The following is a 19,565-nucleotide window of genomic DNA, read 5'->3' as shown; positions in this document are numbered from 1 at the left end:
TGGGAAACCAAAAAATTCATGTGAGTCACTTTATTAAGATATTTGGTCTGGATATTTATCATGGTCTGGAACCAAACCCACAGTATCTCTGAGGTCTGCTTGTATTTACATTTTTTATTGGTTTATAACATATACGTTTCATATGTACAATATTATATTTCAACTTCTGTACACACTGCAGTGTGCTCACCACCAAAAGTTTAGTTTCCATCTGTCACCATACTGTTGACCTTCCGCCACTTCCTTCCCCTCTGATAAACACTGCTCCGGTCCCTGTAGCTATATGTTTGTTTTGTTTGATTTGGTTTGTTCATGTTAAAAAAATTTCAAATGTGAGTGAAATCATATGGTATTTGTCTTTCTCTGACTCATTTTACTTAGCATAATATCCTCAAGGTCCATCCGTGTTGTTGGAAATGGCAAGATTTCATATCTTTTTATGGATAAGTAGTATTCCATTGCACATATATATATACTAAAAGATGTGGACTCAGTTCTTTCTGACCCTAGAGCCTGGACTCATACCACATTGTTACCACATCCTTTCTAGAAATAGGAAACTCCTGTCTGGGGTATTTTAGTGATCTGCTACCTATTTTCCTGCTTCCCTCCTCTTTCCTCTTTAGACCTTCTTCCTGCCACCAGCTTTCTGAAGCATGCATCTCTTCATTGAAGACCCCTTCGTTCCTTCTTTGCCTAGGGAATTCTCTGTCTTCAGATACTCTGAGCTTTCTCCTTTGAACTCACGATACTTTGCTCCTCTCTTCATCAAAACCCTTTGCAGCTAATAGTCAGCTACTTAAATATTCCAGGGTTTCCTAGGCTGTGGCTGCAAGCATTCAGTTTTATGTGTCTATGCCTGTGTGAATTTTTTCTGGAGGCAGTCCATAGTTTTCATACGAGTCTTAGAAAAGTATTTGACCAAAAAGGTTAAGGTATGATTATTTGTAGGATTCTTTGCCCCCCTCCAAGTAATGAGCACCTAGAGGGGAGGAGCATATCTTATTCCAATGTATTTCCTTAGATGGCTATAATAATATAATATAATATTTTTTTGAGTACCTGGATAAAGTGAATGTCTCTACAAGTAGGACCATAGGGGTATATAGCCTGTGGGTTAAGAACGCAAGATCTAGAACCAGACTGTGCCCTGGATTGAATGCCTTCTCCGAAACTCTTCAGCAAGTGATGCAATCTCTCAAAACCTCCCTCTTCTCATTGGTAAACGGGACATAATAATAGTGTTTAAGTTAGAGGGTTATTATTTAAGAATAAATCAAGGTATGGTATGTAAAATGCTTAGCACAGGAGTGCATAGCATACCTTCCATAATTAGCTGCTGTTATTATTACTGAAGAACTTTTGAAAGGGGCTGGAGGATGAGGGTCTCATGATTTTTCTAGTTACTATCATAGAGATATTACAAAAAGATTTATCGTGACACTGAGTTTTCAAAGCTTAAAACCAACATGCTTTCTCTAGCTAAGGTGGCACGTGCTGCAGCTCAGAGACCTCTCTAAAATGTTTTTCTTGGACATTTCCTTTCCCTATGGCCTCGACCCTGGCTGTGTAGTGGCTCAGAATTCATCGATGGATACCCTGAAATGCCAGCTAATGGAAATTTTGTGATATGGGCACTCTGCTCCCGAGGATTAGGACATATGCTTTTTGTGTTTAAATCAACAGAAAAAAGTGCAGCTGTGGCCACCCTTCTGCATAATTGTTGAAGTAGCCCTTTTCCTTGCATGTTCTTGGAGCCTCTGAGTGTCAGGCCTGTCACTTACTGTCCCCTCTGTGCATCGCAGGTAAGTCCAGTAGGTCAGATGAAAGGCAGAGGCCAGCAGGGCATAATCACTTGTTTACGTAGCACTGATGAATAGCTGTACACAGATCAAGGCATACATGTTATTTACAGTAGTGCGGCTATAGGGTCACATTGGCAAGAAGCAGCCTTTAGAAAAGTGCTTTAGTTGGATACTTATGAACTCTAGCCTATTAATGTGCACTAAATATAGAAAAGGTAATTTGAAATCTCTTTACAGAAAATATATTGTGAGCTGGGTTCATTGACATAAGGGGGAAAATTGTTGAGTCCTATTTTCCCATAGTTTTTTTCGAATGTATACCATTTCTTTTCATCACTGGTAGCTGTATGACCTTTAGCGAGTCATTTGCAAATACTCTTTAAAAAAGTCTTTAAAAAGTATAGCACCTTTATTCATAATCACCAAAAACTGGAGACAGCCCAAATGTCCTTTCAGCAGTGAAGGGATAAATAAGCCATGCTTCATCTATACAATGGAATACTAATTTGCAAATAGGTACTGACACCTGCAGCAACATGGATTGATCTCCAGTATAGTTACGAAAGGAAAGGAGCCCGACTCAAAAGTCCGTGTATTATATGATCCCATTTATATGACATTCTGAAAAAGACAAAACTATAGGAATAGAAAAATAGGTGGTTTCTGGAGGTCAGGGTTAGGTGATATGTTGACTCCAAAGGGGTAGCCTAAGAAGTGTTTGAAGTGATGGACTGTTCTGTATCTTGATTGTGGTATTAGTTACATGAATCTATGCATTTCAAAACCTATAAAACTATACATCAAAAAGGTGAATTTTAATATTATGTAAAGAAAAATAAAATAATTTTTAAACAAGAGCGACAGCATGTACCCAACACACTGAGAGAGAAATGTGGACTTGTTTGAAAGGAGCAATGCGTGTCATTAAGATCCCATAAATATCTTTTGATTAGCTACTGTAAGTCTGTGCTTTGTAGGAAATCAGAAAAGAAAGTACTGGTCCATATGCCCAGTAGTGCAACAATCAACTTTGGTAAACATGCACAAAAATAAAAGGGAATTTTAACATTACATTTGTATGATGGGAATTTAGACAGAGGAGAAAAAGGTATCTGGTTGGAATCATGGATGATCTTTGTTAAAGTGGGGAAGGTTTGTCAAGGTATTAATATAATCTTGAAGAATGGGTCAATTTTTTAAGTGTTTTTAAATAAGCTTTTAATCAAAGTATAACATTCCTATAAAAAAAGTATACACATCTTATGTGTACCGCCTGATGAATTTTCACCAAGTAATCAGCATCCAGTCTATAGTATCCTTGTACCTCCTGCTAGTCAACCCTTCCCCAAGTATAATCACCATCCTGACTTCTAACATCATGGATTAATGCTGTCTGGGTGTTATTTAACTTTATACAAATGGAACAATACAGCCTGTACTCCCATGTCTGGATTCCTTTGCCCAACATTATGTATGTGAGATTCACCCCTGTCGTCGTATATGGCGATAGTTCCTTCCCATGGAATATTGCATTGTATGACTGTATCACTGTTTATCTCTTCTGCATTTGGTTGATGGACATTTGGTTTGCCTACAGTTTTGTGCTATTATGAGCAGTGCTGCTATGAACATTATTGCTGTATGCTTTTTGGTGAACTTACATATACATTTCAGTTTGCTATGTGGAATTGTTGGGTCATAAAGTATGCGTATATTCAGCTTTGGTGAATACTGTGAGCTGTTTCCAAAGTCTTTGTACCGATTTACACCCACAGCAGCAGCACCTGAGTGTTCCAGTTGCACCATTCCTCGCCAGCATTTGCTAATGCGTCTCTATTTCATTTTACCGAAGAATGTGTAGGATTGTTGGTAGGGACGAGTGGTGAGTGCACGATGGGTATTCCAGGCTAGAGGAACCATCTAATTGAGAGCATGCAGCTGGGGGTAGAGAATGAGCACAGTAGTTCCCTCTTATCTGCGGATTCAGTTGTCCATAGTCAACCACCATCCAAAAATATTAAATGGAAAATTCCAGAAATAAACAATTCAGAAGTTTTCAGTTGCACACTATTCTGCATGGTGTGATGAAATCTCTTGCTCTCCTGCCCCAGAAGTGAATCATTGTCCAGCATATCCAGTCCGTTAGTAACTTCGTAGCTGTCTAGGTTATTAGATTGACCGTTGTGTTCAAGTAGCCCTTATTTTACTTACTGTTGGCCCCACAGTGCAAGAATAGTGGTGCTGGTCATTTAGATACTCTCTTACTATATATAGTAGCCTAGTTTATAAAGTGAACTTTATCCTGGATATGTATGCATAGGAAAAAGCAAAATACATATGGGGTTCAGTACTACTCATCCATTAGGGGTCTTGGAAAGTATCCTCCATGGATAAAGGCGGAGACTACTGTATGTTGTTTATAATGGTTGCATTAGTTGTAATAGTTAAGACTAGAAAAATAAGTTGGCCTTGATTGCCAGTCTAAATAAGATATTTGAAATTCGTTCATTGTGTTGATGAACTGTTAATTTTATTAAAGAGGTAGCATGAAGAATGAAATAATGCCATTTGCAGCAACATGGATGGACCTAGAGATTATCATACTAAATGAAGTAAGACAGAGAAAGACAGATATCATATGGTATTGCTTATATGTGGAAGCTAAAAAAAGGTACAAATGAACTTATTTACAGAATCACAGATGTAGAAAACAAACTTATGGTTACCAGGAAGGAAAGCAGGGGAGGGATAAATTGGGAGATTGGGGTTGACATATATAGACTATTATATAAAAATAAATAACTAATAAGGACCTACTGTATAGTGCAGGAAACTCTACTCAATACTCTGTAATGACCTATAGGAGAAAAGAATGTAAAAAAGTGAATGCATGTATATGTATAACTGATCCATGTTGCTGTACAGCAGAAACTAACACAACATTGTAAATCAACTATACTCCAATAAAAATAGAAAAAAAATAAAGTAATAGCATGAAAACAATAAAGCCATGCTTTGGGAAGAGTTACCTAGTAGTGGATGTAGGATGTGTTGCAGGGAGTGGGGAGAAAACCTTAGCAATCCAGGCCAGAGCTGGATCATGACAGAATAACTGTGAGGGCAGAGGGTATATAGTATGGTATTGACAGGTAACATGTGATAAGTGACTAGATAGTGGAGGGTTAAGGGCAAAGGAGAGTGAGAGATACCTCTGACCTGGTGGTACCTCAGCCAGATAGGTCAAAATTGTCCTTAATGAGTAGCCTAAACTTGTTATCTCTATATCTTCACTTTCCTTACACTCCTTTTTAATCTTTTTTTTTTAATGTGAAACACACATATAAAAGAGCACCTAAAACCCATCAGTTAAGTAAAGAAAATAAGATGAATAATCATGTCCCCACTATTCATCGTGAGATATAAAACACTCTAGAAGCCTCACCTTTGATGACATCCTCCTCTCTACCCCCACAGCTGAGTTTACCACCACCCTGAATTTTATGCTAATCACTCCCTTGCTTTTCATTATGTTTCAGTGTTACTATCTTAATGTATCTCTAAACTAGACTTTGAACTTGAAACAATGGAACCATGTGGCAGTATTCTATGTGACTTCCCTTTTTTCAACATTATTTTTGATTCTAAGCATGTGGAGGCATATTGCTGAAGTTTATTCGTTTTCACTGTTGTGTACTAATCCAGTGTCCATAATCTTCCATCTCCTTAATCTTTACCCTCTGTGCTGTGGCTTTAATCACTCAAAATAATTTTTACACACTGACAAAATACTGTGGCATATGTAACTCAAGTGTGTCTGTGTACTATGTCCTACCGACTTTAAAAGCTGTCTGATAAATACACTGAAAATTTTCCTTATTTGTTTAGTAGGTACAATGATTTGGAACTACTTTGTCTCCTGTAGGGGAGAGCTGCTTACTTTAAAATAGAGTTTCTCAACTGCAGCACTATTAAACCTCTGGGGCTGGACAGTGTCTATTGTTGAGGTTATGCTGGGCCTTGTAAGGTATTTAATAGCATCCCTAGTCTCTGCCTTCTAGATGCCACTAGCACCTGTCTCAACATTTGTCACAACCAAATGAGTCTCCAGACATTCTCAGATGTCCCCTGGGGACAGAATTGACCCATTTGAGGACTGTGGTTTTAAAGGATTAGGATTCAATGAAAAGGCATTGAGGTACCATGACTGACCATGGTACAGGAGAGAATCATCACTGTAACCTTCCTCTTACTTCCCTGCTATCCTATCCTGGCTCAGGTTAGAGGTTCATTCTTGTCTTTGGGCAGTAGACCTTCCCTTGTCCTGGAGATTAGCCATTTCCTCTGGCAAGTGCCTTGGCAGTTTCACTCTATGCTGGTCACTATTTTCTGTGTTCTCATGGGCTGCAAGTCTGTATCAGCCACTCTCTTTGCACTGATCGCTCCTACCCTAGAGGTTGTCTTTACTGTATGTGTCTGGTGAGAGAATCATGCTTTTTGCATGTATAAATTGCTTCCATTTCTCCCAAAGCAAAGGAAAAAAATATTTTTTGAAATTATCAGTTTTAAAAAACTGTAGCAAATACATGTTAATAAACCAAAGTTAAAAGTGCCAGAGAACTATAAGATGATCTTATTTCAAATATTTATATGGCATTCATAGTTTGATATTAATTTGGGCTTTGGAGTTATGGAAGATATGCAGAGTGGTAAAATGACAGGACCTTTTGATCTTTAAAATTAAAACTTTGATCTTCAACATTTAAATTAAAATATATTTAAGTGGCACCTGGCTCTCCCATAACTTTTTGTATGAATTTTTTTCGTGTCCAACACAAACCTGTATGTGAATCCCGAAGCATTATAAAGTTGGCTCCATCTAGTGTATGAAAGTATTATACACTAGGGGGAAAGAAAAACAAACACCAAACCCCAACAACTCTGTACTGGGAATCTCCTTTGGTACTTCATTATGAAATTAGAAAAAAGGCAAACCAAAACAAAACCGGACTATAAGCTATATTTGTGCCCCAGGAGATAACACAGGCAGAAGTGACCTTCACAGTGTGTGAGGAGAGGTCATCATATATTGAAACATCAGTATCCAGCATGCCTGACATTTTGTTCTAACAGCCTTGCCTTTTTTTTTTTCACCCCCCTCTGGACGGAGGTCTTGTTTATAGGCACTATCAGCAATTGTGGTGTGTCACCTCCATTGTGATATTCTCGGTCCTGCTTGGCCTGGCCCCTTGTTTTCCTGTATGGAATCATATCTGTCAGTCATGTTCATTTTCCGCAGTTAGGAAGCGATTAGGGCTAGGCCCGTGTGCTGTGATTTCATAGCCCAACATGATTTTCTTTATCAGACTGGAATTCTTTGTAGCTGTTCGCTTCTCACTGCAAAAGAGTAGCCACTATTTCTGGGCTGTGTATAATCTTGTTTCCACGGAAGGATTCTGGCACATTCTTCACTTCTCTTAATCTGGGTTCCCAAATTTGAGCCACGCTCATACTAACTTCATGACCTTTGCCCCCATATTCCGTATGAAGGGTTAAATAAATTAAAAAAATATATCTAAAGGAAATGGTATAATAAATGGGAACAACAGATGAATGTATGTGTAAAATAAATATAATGAAATTGGAAGAAAACGATTAGATCCTTATTAGGTGTGTTGCCTAGAAGGGCCTGAGTCTAAAATCTGAGGGGTTGTTTTTGTTACGAAGGACAAGTGTTGCGAGATTGAAGACATATTAGCATCAGACACTTTTCCTGGCAGGAAATAAATTTGAAAGGGCCTTTCTCACTGTGCAATTCCATGGTCCTTTAATGTGAAGTCTAAGTGTCTCCATTTGAGATCATCCTGTATCCCACACTTTAAGAAACTTCATTCACGATTCACCATCTTTGCCAAAGGAAGCTTGTCATGCTCCCCCAAACTCCAAACACCTTATCTCCCCTTGAAAGCTTTTTTGAGTAATTCTTTTCTGAGCACTTCCATAATTCTCCCATTAACAAGGAGAAACTGTGCTGATATTTCAAGTTTTCTCACTGTTTCTTTCCAACTAGATTAAGTTGAGAACAAATATTGTATTTCTTAATATTTCTAGGGAATGCCATTAATTTAACTCATGCATGGTATGAATATTCAGGGAAGCCTGCTTCATTCCTGTTTTTGGTTTTTGTAAAGGTAGATTATAGTCAGAAGTGACCAGAAAAAGCACCATGGTCAATTCATTAATCATTTAACTCACTGAAAAATAGTTATTGGGTTCTTTCTCTGGGTCTGGAATTGTGCCTGGTTAAAGAATGAAGAGGTGAACTAAACAGACATGGTTTATGCTTTCATGGAATTCAGACTCTAGTGTGAGGTGTGGGGAACAGGCAACTAAAGAGGTGACTCCAGTACAAGGTTCTAATTTTAGAATTAGTTTGCTTTTGTGATTGTTGAGTGGCTCACAGAAACTTGGAACAGAGAACCATAGTGAGAGGCGTGTGGGCTCCGGAGTTTCAAACCCTGGATCTGCAGCTCATCAACATCTTGTCTCTAGGCAAGTTACTTACCTCTTTCCCTATCCCTCTGTTTCTTTATTTAAATAAAAAGAGATTAAATAAGGTGTGATATGCAAATAAAAGGTTCAGTTATCACTGTGATAATATGATGAATTCTCTACCTTCTCTCCCCCCACCCCCCCTTTTTTTTAAGAGGCAGAGAAACAGTCTCATTTTTTCAGATTTTCAAATTTCCTGCCTGGCACACTAGGAAATGAAAATGCATTGAATCTTAATCCAATATTAGAAAGCAGGTGTCCATGTTAATAGGAATATCATTGTGAATGATGCTTAAAGATGGCAAATTCATGCAATTTCCAAATTGTCTGTTTAAATTAGTAAATGACTTGAGCATTCAGAGTTACTCCCAAACATTTCTCTCTTCAGAATCTAAGGGCTATTGTATATCATTGATGTACCTCAAGTATATTGAGTAGTGCCTGGGAAATAGTAGATGCTCAATAAGTATTTGCTGAATGAATGAGTTTTAATAAGAATCTTTCTTTCTTTTTTTTTTTTTTAATGATCAGCCTTTTCTCAATATATTTATTTATTGGCTGCTTTGGGTCCTCATTGCTGCGCGGGCTTTCTCTGGTTGCAATGAGTAGGGGCTACTCTTCGTCGTGGTGCGCAGGCTTCTCATTGAGGTGGCTTCTCTTGTGGAGCATGGACTCTAGGTGCACGGGCTTTAGTAGTTGCGGCACATGGGCTCAGTAGTTGTGGCTCATAAATAGTTGTGGCACACAGGCTTAGTTGCTCTGTGGTGTGTAGAATCTTCCCGGACCAGGGATCAAACCCTTGTCCCCTGCATTGGCAGGCGAATTCTTAACCACTGCACCACCAGGGAAGTCCTTAAGAAGAATCTTTCTGTTTTTCTATCTTTTATTCATGATTTTGTCTATATCTTTTAAAAATGAGCCAGTGTTATTTGATGAGAGGAGCTTATTAATAAGCTTGAATGGGAGTGGGATGATTCTCTGCATCTCCATCAGCAGCCTCATCTGCAATAGCTGGCAGGTAATAAATACTTGGTAAATGTCAAAGCGAGAGTTAGGTAGTTTTGTTAGGATCTATTTGTTTTTTAAGGACATTTAACTTAATTTTTTCAAGCAAAGATTTAATTTTTCTTTTATGTCACTTCATAGCAGTATTACTTGAAATTATACAGGCTATTAATTTAAAATATTGGTTATTTTAACATTTTACTATCAACATAAATATACACTTTGATTATAGGCAAGACTCCCTAGGGTGTAAATTAGATACAGAACGCTAATGTGTATCAAATTTATTATGATTGATTGGATTTAATCAACAGACAGGAAGGATTTCTGTGCAAATATTATTTTTCTCATTTCAAATCCTATTTGCTCAGTATAACTGAAACAGGATGTCGTTAGTATAAGAGAGAGTATTCCGATGCTGTGGAAGTTTGGGAAATTTTATTTTGACATAAATTTAACCTATGGTGATCTTTTGAACACAGAGGGGTTTGATTTGTCAAAGTTTTGCTTATTTAAATACAGTATTTCCTGCTTGACTTTCGAGTATGTTTATATAGTAAAAATACAAATTAAAAACATAGTTGGCACATTGAGTCAGAGCTGAAGATTCCCTGGGTGAGCAGTTGTGTCTGTAGCTAAGACAGTCATTGAAAAGGCATTGATAGTTGTCCACCATCAGAAGAAGTTTCAGATTGCCATCAACATCTTGGTTTTTAGGTCTTCATTATGAATGAGTATGTTATTCACAAGTATTTCTAGACCTTTCCTGAGCTTACATTTATTTTCAATCCGCACAACCTCTTCAAATACCATGTTTCAAAAGCATTTTCATTTTTGTCTCCTAGTAGTAACTTTTATTTGTCCTACAGCCTGAACTTCTTTGAGGCTCTAAGAACTGACTTTTCATGCCCTACAGGGTTCTGAAAGTGTCCTTTTTCCTTGAATAACATTGGTTGAGTGCTGTTTTTTTGCCGGTGCTGTGCAAGGTACTTTTCATACTTTACCTCATTTAATCACATAACCTAGGCAATATAAATATCTCCATTTTACAAATGCAGATCTTGAGACTCAAAAATGAGATGAGTTGCTCAAGGTAAAGTTACGAGGTGAACACAGTACATGGGGTATATGTGTGTCTGCAGTACACCACAAAACTATTCTGTCTCCAGTTGAAAAATGATGCTAAGTTTATGTCTGCAAGTGAGGCTTATGAGCTGTTTACTTATTTATGAAATAGTGGACCTCTCAGAGATTTGCTGCTCACAGGCTAAAGCCGCTGCCCTGGATTCTTACCACATGTGGTACAGATGAGCGTTTTCACACCTGACACATTTTCGTACCACCTTCCACTATAGTGTTGTGATCATCCATGAGAAACAGTCTGTCTCTACCTTCAGCTCAGTTTTTGAAATACAAATATGGAGTTTACATGAATGGAATAGAAAGTCTAACTGAGAGGACCGTTTCTTCTTTTTCTTCATCCCTTTTCCAGTTCCCCCTTGGACCATAAAGGATTAGGTGGTTCTTTGAGCTGCTGATGCCCTAGTGTCTCACTCAGAGAGGGAAGCTGGGGAAGGATGGATTCACCTGCCTTGGTAGCCAGGACCTCAGCGAAGGTGGTCTGTGGAGGCCACTTCTAATAGCTGAATATTGTGTTGCTTTAAAATACTTTACCATCTTGACTCTTGCTTGTAAGAAGAACAAAAGTGCTATCTTTGTTGATGATGATGGAGTTGCACGCTCCTGCTTATGTCCACAACACCGTTAGGAGGATGGCAGACACACCCTGTGTGCTTATTTGCTCTTTGGGCTTTAATTCCTTAAAAAAAAAAAGAGTTAATACAGTAAAAGACAATCCCACATTTTTCTTTTTAAGTAAGTTAAAAGTCCTGAAGGGGAGGATTTGACTTATTATAAAGTCCCAGTGTGAGTAAATTTGCACACCCCCTCCACCCCCCACATGGCAACAGCCCTGTCTTCTCCTATTTATTTACCTAGATGAGGAAAGTGATTGCATTTTTACTAAATTTCTCATTTGAGGAAATGCCATCAAAGTGGCATAATCTCAAATCAGTGTTTCCCTCCTCAAGTTTGCGTTGTCTCATGAACTTGGCTTATTTTATAGATTGTGGTCTGCTTATTGCAAATACCCCACTGCCATTTATAGGTAACAAACAGCCCCTGAATCGCCTGTAATGCAGAGTAAGTATTTCTTTTGAAGTGAACTCTAACAGATCATATCAGAGAGCTCAAGGTAAGGAACTCATCTCTTGTATTGGTTATTTATGAAAGACCAAGCTATTATGCGGGTGAGTCAAAAATTATCCACACTCCGGTTATATTAAAACTTCTGTAAATTCTACAGCCAGAGTGCAGATAATTTTTGACGCACCCTCGTATTTCATTTATTTCTCCCTTCATTAATTGATTAAAAATTTACTTCAGACAGCATTTGGAATGCCTCTTTGTAGATTATATTTGTATTCTCAGGACAGAGTTTTCTAAACAGTTTTTAAAAAACGTTATTGTTTTCCTCTGGATATTGGTATAAGCCTCTAAACAGTTCTTTCATAATGTTGACATGAGCCTAGATTAAGATTACCTGGGATCATCTTGGTCTCGTCTACATTTTCCTTTTCAACCTTAAAGGGCTTCCTTGTGAGCCAGGTACAATGAGCAGTCTTTCAGAAGATGCTGTACCATCATTGTTACAGGGAGATCTGTTCTTGGTAGTAGGAAAAAAATAGAAACAGAGCGAAAGAGATAAACGTTATTGCGTGGTACTGAACACTTATTTCTGCAGATAAAGTAGTCATTAAAAATTTCCCTCAGTCGAAGTTGTTGTATAACAAAGGGAGTCCAACTCGAGGATGGAAGATGCCTTAGAGGACTGGGGCGGGGAGGGTGGGGGGGACTCGGGGGGGGGGGAGTCAAGGAAGGGAGGGAATACGGGATATGTGTATAAAAACAGATGATTGAACTTGGTGTACCCCCCCAAAAATAATAATAATAAAAAAAAATTTCCCTCAGTCATGCTGTGAGGGTTTCAAATTAGAACTACTGGGAGCCAGTTCCTTGTAACTTTGTATCCTAATACTTTATCCATGAAAGTGAGTTGTGTTCAGCAACTAAAAACTTCCAAATGAAAAGTATACAATTGTGAGTCCCACTTACGCCTGTTGACTTCCTAATTAATTACATGCCATCATCAAATTATATTTCATAACTCCTTCATTACCTGATCTTTTTCATTTTGTCACTCAGTCATCCATTCTTCCATCCATTTATCCATCCATCCATCCATCTAGCAAAAATTTATTGAGTACTTATTTTATCCCTGGCACTGATAATGAAATAATACAAACAGCCCTGCCCTCAAGGATGAAAGACAAACAAATAAAATGATTAGAAGTTGGATTAAGTGCTATAAAAGAAAGAAAAAACATTTGCTGAGAGAGTAAATAGCAGAAGTGGTGTGTTCCTGCTTTAGGTAAGATGGGGGATGGGAGAAGTCCTCCCTGGGAAAGAAACAGAAAACCTGTGAGACCTCATCAGAAAGGTGAGAAGGAGCCGCCCAGGGAAGGGGCCCCTGGAGCAGCCTCCCTGTCCTCCCTGCTCACTCTTAACATGGGCCTGTGTAGGTCAGTTTGGGGTTTCTCTGGGGTGAGCCCCAGAGGAGCAGAGCCTCTTGCATCTTCCTGTTTATCTTCCCCACAGTGCTGAGAAATGTCTCTTACATGCTGGGTGCATCAATAAATGTTTGAGTAGAAGGGCCTTTGGGTGGCATGTGACTTTTTCCAGAACATGAGCATGATGGAGTGTGGGGAAAAGAGGGGATGTGTTTGTTACTCTGGAGAGTAGTTTTTGAGTTTCATAATCACTTTCATGATACTCGCCAATTACCTCATAGTAAGGCTTTCACTCAACATTCAAAGTATATCCATTGTAACTCCAAGTGGACACTTTAAAATATCAAACTATACAAGTAAAGACTTCTTTATTCAACCAATAAAGGGAACTTACATTCTTGGGTGTTTTCCTGTGACTCTTGGAGAGATAATTTACATAGAATGTATTATATATAATTATGTATTTTATAATATGTTATATAGTAGTGGTTCCCAGGCCTGACTTCACATTAGTCTTTTATGAGCATCTTTTTAAAAATATGGAATTCAAAACCATGCCCTTGGAGAGTCTCATTCAATCATTTGCTTGGGGAAGGTCCTTGACATTGTATTTTTAAATGTTCCTGCGTTGATTTTAAGGGGATGGAGTGAGGAGAAGGGTTCCCTGGTGCTTCTGAGTGGAGTGCAGGTTTGGGAACCATTGGCTGGGATTATAATGAAACAGTATGGGTAGATGCTTCCTAAGTTGTATGTATTAGGTAGTTCATGAGTCAGTATAGTGCTTGGCGTGTATTAAGTCCTCAAATGTTAACTGTTGTGAAGGTGGTGAGTAGTAGTTTATTGAAAAGAGCAATAACTATCCGAAGGAAAGATAGAAGGAAATGATGTGCTTTGGGGGCAATAAAACATTTGATATCCATGTAAAATAAGAAGAATTCTGACTGTGATAAGAGAGTGCTTCTACTTTTCTTCAGCTGAGTTTTGGACAGGATAACAAGTAAAACCTCTTATCTCATCTCTAACTTGTTCAACATAGTGATTGAATTTTTCCTTCCAAAAAGATTGAGGCCCAAATTTAGAAGAAAAAAAAAAAAAGTTGGCTGTCGCTTGGATGTTTGATAGTTTTAAGTTCCATTTTAGTTAAGGTTGTCTTTGAAAAAGGTCAGTAAGAATTCTGATGACTCCAGTTGATTTGCTAGAATTTGGAGCAAGGAGTAGTCATTAAAATTTGAATTGTATTGGAGTACCGGTAATATTTTTATTCTGCATTCAGTGTTAAGTGTTAAAAAATATTCTCTTTTTCCTCTGCTACCAATTCTTAGTTTGTGTTTAAATTTTAGGGTTTATGTGTATATGTGCATTTACATGTGTGTGTGTACATATGCATTAATATATGTATATGGACTTAGGATACATATCTGGATAATACAAATGTGAACAAGAGAATTGCTTACACATCATAGATTAATTCATTTTAAACATGTTTACTGAACATCAGCCATGGACCTTTTATCCTACTAGGTTCTAGGGATACAATAGTAAACCAAACAGACGTGGTTCCTGCCGCTCAGAAGACATTCATTGAATAATTGTGTGACTGCTTGAGGGGCAGTATTGCGGAAATGTATATAATGTTTCATGAATTTTGTAGATGGTGTCAGGTGTGTAGGTCAAGCTTTATTCTGTTTGCCTGTGGGTATTTCCTTGTTACGTTCAGGGAGATTGCCAAGAACATTAGCATAGTGTAGATATTTCTGAAATACTATGAATAAGTTGAACACATGCCCCTTAAAGATAATTTTACTTAAACACTTATGTAAACGGTCAATGGATAGCCTCCTTGGGGTGGTAGGTTGGGACAAAATGTCAGGCGATGTCATTGGCGGAACATGCCAGAGGAGCCTTTGGCACCACATTGTGTCCCTGCTGGAATGGCTGGAAATGATTCCATTGGTTTCACGACCAACATTTGAGAGCCCATGGAGGGTACAGATTTTCCCTGTGTGTAAGCATGTAATAAAACAGGGTTTCAGTTCTAAAACTTACCCGTGTACCTTGTAACTTAATGCAGCTTCAAATAGTATCCAAGGTGGGAGAGAGTCCAGCTTGGTCTTTTAAAGAAATCATCCCTTGAAGGTCCTGCTATGGTAATTTCCTACCTTCTGTTTTCCTTGATCTTCCAATTTCTTCCAATTTCTTTATTTTTTTTTTCACTCTGTTGCATTTCCATTGGTTCTGTAGATTGGTCAGTATACATCCAGAATAGACAGTTCCAACCACAGTCATAATCTTAGAGCTATTTTTTAATCGAGAGCTTATTGTATGTCAGACTGTGCCTTACACATTACATATATTATTTCCTTCAGTTTTAACAATAACCTGCAGGATATCCATTTATCATTTCCCCTTCCTCAGGTGAAGAAACTGGGGCATGGAAAGTTTAGTAAATTTGCACAAGGTCACAGAATTAGTAGGTGGTAGGATTGGAACCTGGATAAATTGACACCAGAACCTATGTTATTGATTTGATGCCGAATTATGCTAGAGGCAGGAGAAGCAAGGTGTGGAGTAGGTTAGTAACGGGAATAGTGTTGCATCATAGTCATCTTTTAACCCTAGTACCCAGCACAGTACCCAGTGTGTAGCAAGTCCTCAGTAACTATTGTTAATACAATTATTTGCATCAAGGACCTCGATTCCCCACCCCACCCCATTCCTTCTATTTATTTGTCTTTAGCTTTACCAGTAATCTACCCACTTTTATCCACTTCTCTCCACTCTTGTCCCTTCTCCCATCCTGCCCCCCCCACCCTTTAAAGTATCATCACCTCCTACTAGGAGTATTGCAGTAGCCAATCTTGCCCCTTCTCTAGGTGGTTCTCAATATAGCAGCCAGAGGGACCTTTCTAAAAACTTAAATCTGAGCCCATCACTTCCTTGCTTACAACATCTCAATGTTCATCTTGGAACAAAATCAGTGACTCTTCTCTGGTCTCCCAGATCCTGATGGTCTTGTCCTAGCCACTGCTTTAGTCTCACGGATACCATTATTTCCCTTACTCTCTGTCCTCCAGCACAAATGGATCTTCCTTCTAACTCCCCACTTCAGGATTCTTGCACATGTCATTACCACTGCTCAGAAGACTCTTCTCCCATGCCCCCCACATCTGCTACCCCCACTCACAGCTAAGCCCAAAGGTTTCTGCCTAAGGGAAGCCTTTTCTGACCCTTACATTTTAAGCTTTCCCAGCTCCTTGTAGCATTTTTCACGTTTCATTATATATCTGGGTGATTATTTAATATGTGTCCCACTAGACTGTAGACTCCAAGAGTTTTGCACAGTGCCTGGGACATAATAGGTGCTCCATACGTGTTTAGTAAACAAAAGAAAAAATGAAAAATGAATAAAGAATAAAAAGAGCCAGAAATAGCTTGTCTGAGACTCCTGGCTGGTTATTTCATATTATTAAAGGGAAATTAAAGAAAGATAATTTTATTACATTATGAAATTCAAGTTTGCTTATGGCTTATAGAGATTGCATTGTTTTCCAGCCATTTATTTTGGAGACAAACTCTTAGGCACAGAGAGGTGAAGTAACTTGCCCAGGGTACACAGCTAGTCCATGTCAGATGTCTTTGTCATGACCTTTGCGGTGAGTATAGGGAGAAACAGACACATTTCATAACTCTGCAGGACATCTTCGGTGTACCGAGTCTGTCACAGCTGCATCAATATTTGATAATTTGACCTTGTCATGTCGGAATTTTAAAGCATCTTTTGAGAGCATGTATTGTTATTTTTTCAATGCATTCAGAATTTTAATTGGATGACAATCTAAGAATACACAGATGTATGGCCTAAAGATGTCCTAAAAGATAGTGCCCATATTTAGAAGCAGCTTGTGTTTGACTTCCACCAGGACCGGGCAAGGAAAGCCCTCCATATTTTCTTGGGGTCTGAGGCTAAGGAATGCTGCCTGGATCTCTAGCCTGTCAGCAGGAGAGCATGTTCAATGATCAAGCTCCAGTTCAAGAAATGCCTGTGCATGAATGCAAAGCAGCTAGCGGTGTGTGATGAGGTGATGCCGGAGGTCTCCCCAGTTCAGAAGGGGCACATGCTGTCCCACAACCCTCCTGGATTCTGTGGCTCTTTTAAGTGTTAGAAATTCACCCGTATGTGAAATTACCTCTGCTTTTACGTTCTCTAATAACCTGCAGCCACTGCAAGCCTCCACCGGTACCTGTGCTCAGGAGGCTAAGTAAGAATCCTGATGTGTCGTCTGGCTGCTGGGTTGGATTTCTGGTGGTGCCTGGGTCCTTGTGAAGCCCCCATTGCAGGGTGAGGCAGCATTTTTGTCCTGCAGGTATAGTAGGTACTGGATTAAACAGGTCTGCTATTGCAGACAGACACCAGGCACCGTTGTAGCACGAGCTGTGTTTGGATTGGAGTTTCCAGGGCCTTATCAGGAGCCACCCCTAGTGACACAGCCAGTGCCAGAACTAACTTTGACTTTCACTCTTCGCCAAGGGCTTGCAGAACACCTTAAAGGAAAAAAGATGGAGGCGCTTAGAGTTCAGATGTTCATGCCTTGTTCCTTTGAAAGCTTATATCTGTAAGTGAAGTTTTATTTTGGAAATAATCTTGGGACCACTTGACAAGAGTTTTGTTTTTGATTTTCATTTTTGTTTTTGTTTTTTGAAGGGGGGGACAGAGAAAGGGAAGGTTTTATTGGGAGTTAAAAATACTGGAACTGTTACTCTGTGACTGTGGCTTTAATCGGCTTCAGCTGTAACCTCTAGTAGGTGGCTCTGACAAGGGGAACAACCAGTTTGGGGGGGGGGTCGAAATGCTAGCCCATTAGCTCTGCCTTCTCCTTTGAAATGGAATGTGGGTCTTAAATTAATCATGCCAGAAAATGACTGCTTGAAAAATGTGAGGGAGAACAGAGCTTGATTTATGATTCCTAGGTAGACTGCAGCTTTGTGATGACTGAAAAAGGGTTTTCTTCAGGAACACAAGTGTGCTTAGTGACATTGGTCAAAATTGCCCCGTTGCAAACACTTTGGATTTTTTTGCTTTCTCCTCTCCCCCGCCAACTGTGAGTAGTAACAGTTGCGTTACTAAACATCTCCTTTGCATTTCTGTATATTGATTTTTTTTTTCTCTTTGAGAGGAAAACAAAGCATCCAAACATCAGAGTCATCTGTCTGGCATAGAAATGTAGAACAAGTTTGAAATTGGCACTTTCAAAGAAATACTAAAATGGAGAGATGCTAAATGGGTCAGAACTCTCCCTCCCCTCCTGCCCCTCCGTTTCCTTCAACATTTACTCTCAGTGTGAGGTGATAAGATTTGAAAACAATGCTAAAAGCTGTGTCCCTAAGTAAATAGGCATTCAAGCAAATCAACTTCAGCAAAAGCCACCTCTGGAGCTTAATAATTATTTACTGAACGTTCCTGGGTCATGAGAGAGGTTCTGATTAAGTCAGAAAAGCATTATGTTCAGCAGCTTGTGAAGGTGTGTTTAAAGACGGCAAGAATAATGGAAAAATACTAAATGTAGCAGAACTATTTTGAGAATTTGGCTCTTAAAAACAGTAAAACTCCCATAAATGTAATTATGGTAAAAATTCCTAATGTTCAGTAGATACATCTTTAAAAAGTTTTATGGTAGCTTTTAACATTATTTCTAATGGGCTATTTTTGCTGTATTATTTGCTTTTATAGATGTTTTTCATAGTATGTGTCATTAAAACAGTTTAATTACTCAACTCTCTAAAATGATAGAACATTTTATGAACAGAGTATTCATAATTATGTATTTAAAATGTCATCCTGTTAGAAATGTTATAATTTTCTGCTTTGTAAATCAGATACTAGTTAGGGAGGTGATGGCTCTTCTTTGTGATTCATACCCCATAAGAATGTCCTCTATAACTTACTAATTTTTGAAATATTATTTTTAAGCAAATTAATGGATAAAACATGCCATTCAGCTTAATGGACAGTAGTGATGTCATCCTTGAATTTACACCCAAATTAATCCTTATTTTCAACTACTTTTGCTTCATTGATTTTGATTTTTTTTTTTTTTTTTTTTTTTTTTTTTTTTGTTGTTGGTTGGTAAACTAAAATACTGGCCATAGGCGCATGCTTCCCTTATGAAGTTGCAGAGTGAAATTCTTAGCACACATCTTTGAAAAAACTTGTTCACTGAGCTATTATTGCCCATGAACTTCTTTGTGCCTGTTATTTTGGGGAGGGCACACACTGTAAATTGTTTCTTTTGTATTTTCCTCTAGGAAAGCAAAGAAACACCATAGCAGAAGGCAACTTTGTAAGAGATTTGGCTTCCTAGAAAGTAATTTGTCAGTTTTCACTAGTTGCAAGTTATTAGGAGGCTCAGAGGGAACCAGTTCAGGAATGGAAGCACCGCATGGGAGAATCCATTGCCTGACTTTTATTTATTGTCTGCAGGGTGTGCTGGCCACTCTTCTAAGATTCTTCCTTGCATTAACATATTCAGTTCTCATACTTGCTCGATGACAAAGGTACTTTTTTCCTACCTCCTTTTGA

The 19,565-nt window shown here is 38.6% G+C and overlaps 1 protein-coding gene across 11 annotated transcripts in view; it reads left to right on the top strand.

Annotated features, from left to right (window-relative positions):
- Positions 1 to 19,565, top strand: part of MITF (melanocyte inducing transcription factor) — a 215,059-nt gene that overhangs the window by 103,524 nt on the left and 91,970 nt on the right. For 2 of the 11 annotated variants that reach the window (XM_057705483.1, XM_057705484.1), the window contains exon 2: positions 17,517 to 17,601. The exons of the other annotated variants lie outside the window; for them this stretch is intronic. In XM_057705483.1, coding sequence (XP_057561466.1) covers positions 17,546 to 17,601 — 56 coding nt within the window. In that variant the 5' untranslated portion in view covers positions 17,517 to 17,545. The remainder of the gene's footprint in view (positions 1 to 17,516; positions 17,602 to 19,565) is intronic. 11 annotated transcript variants of the gene reach the window in all.

The sequence above is a fragment of the Hippopotamus amphibius genome, chromosome 13, assembly GCF_030028045.1.
Source record: "Hippopotamus amphibius kiboko isolate mHipAmp2 chromosome 13, mHipAmp2.hap2, whole genome shotgun sequence".
Classification (NCBI taxonomy): Eukaryota; Metazoa; Chordata; class Mammalia; order Artiodactyla; family Hippopotamidae; genus Hippopotamus; species Hippopotamus amphibius.
This window is presented reverse-complemented; position numbering and strand designations above follow the sequence as displayed.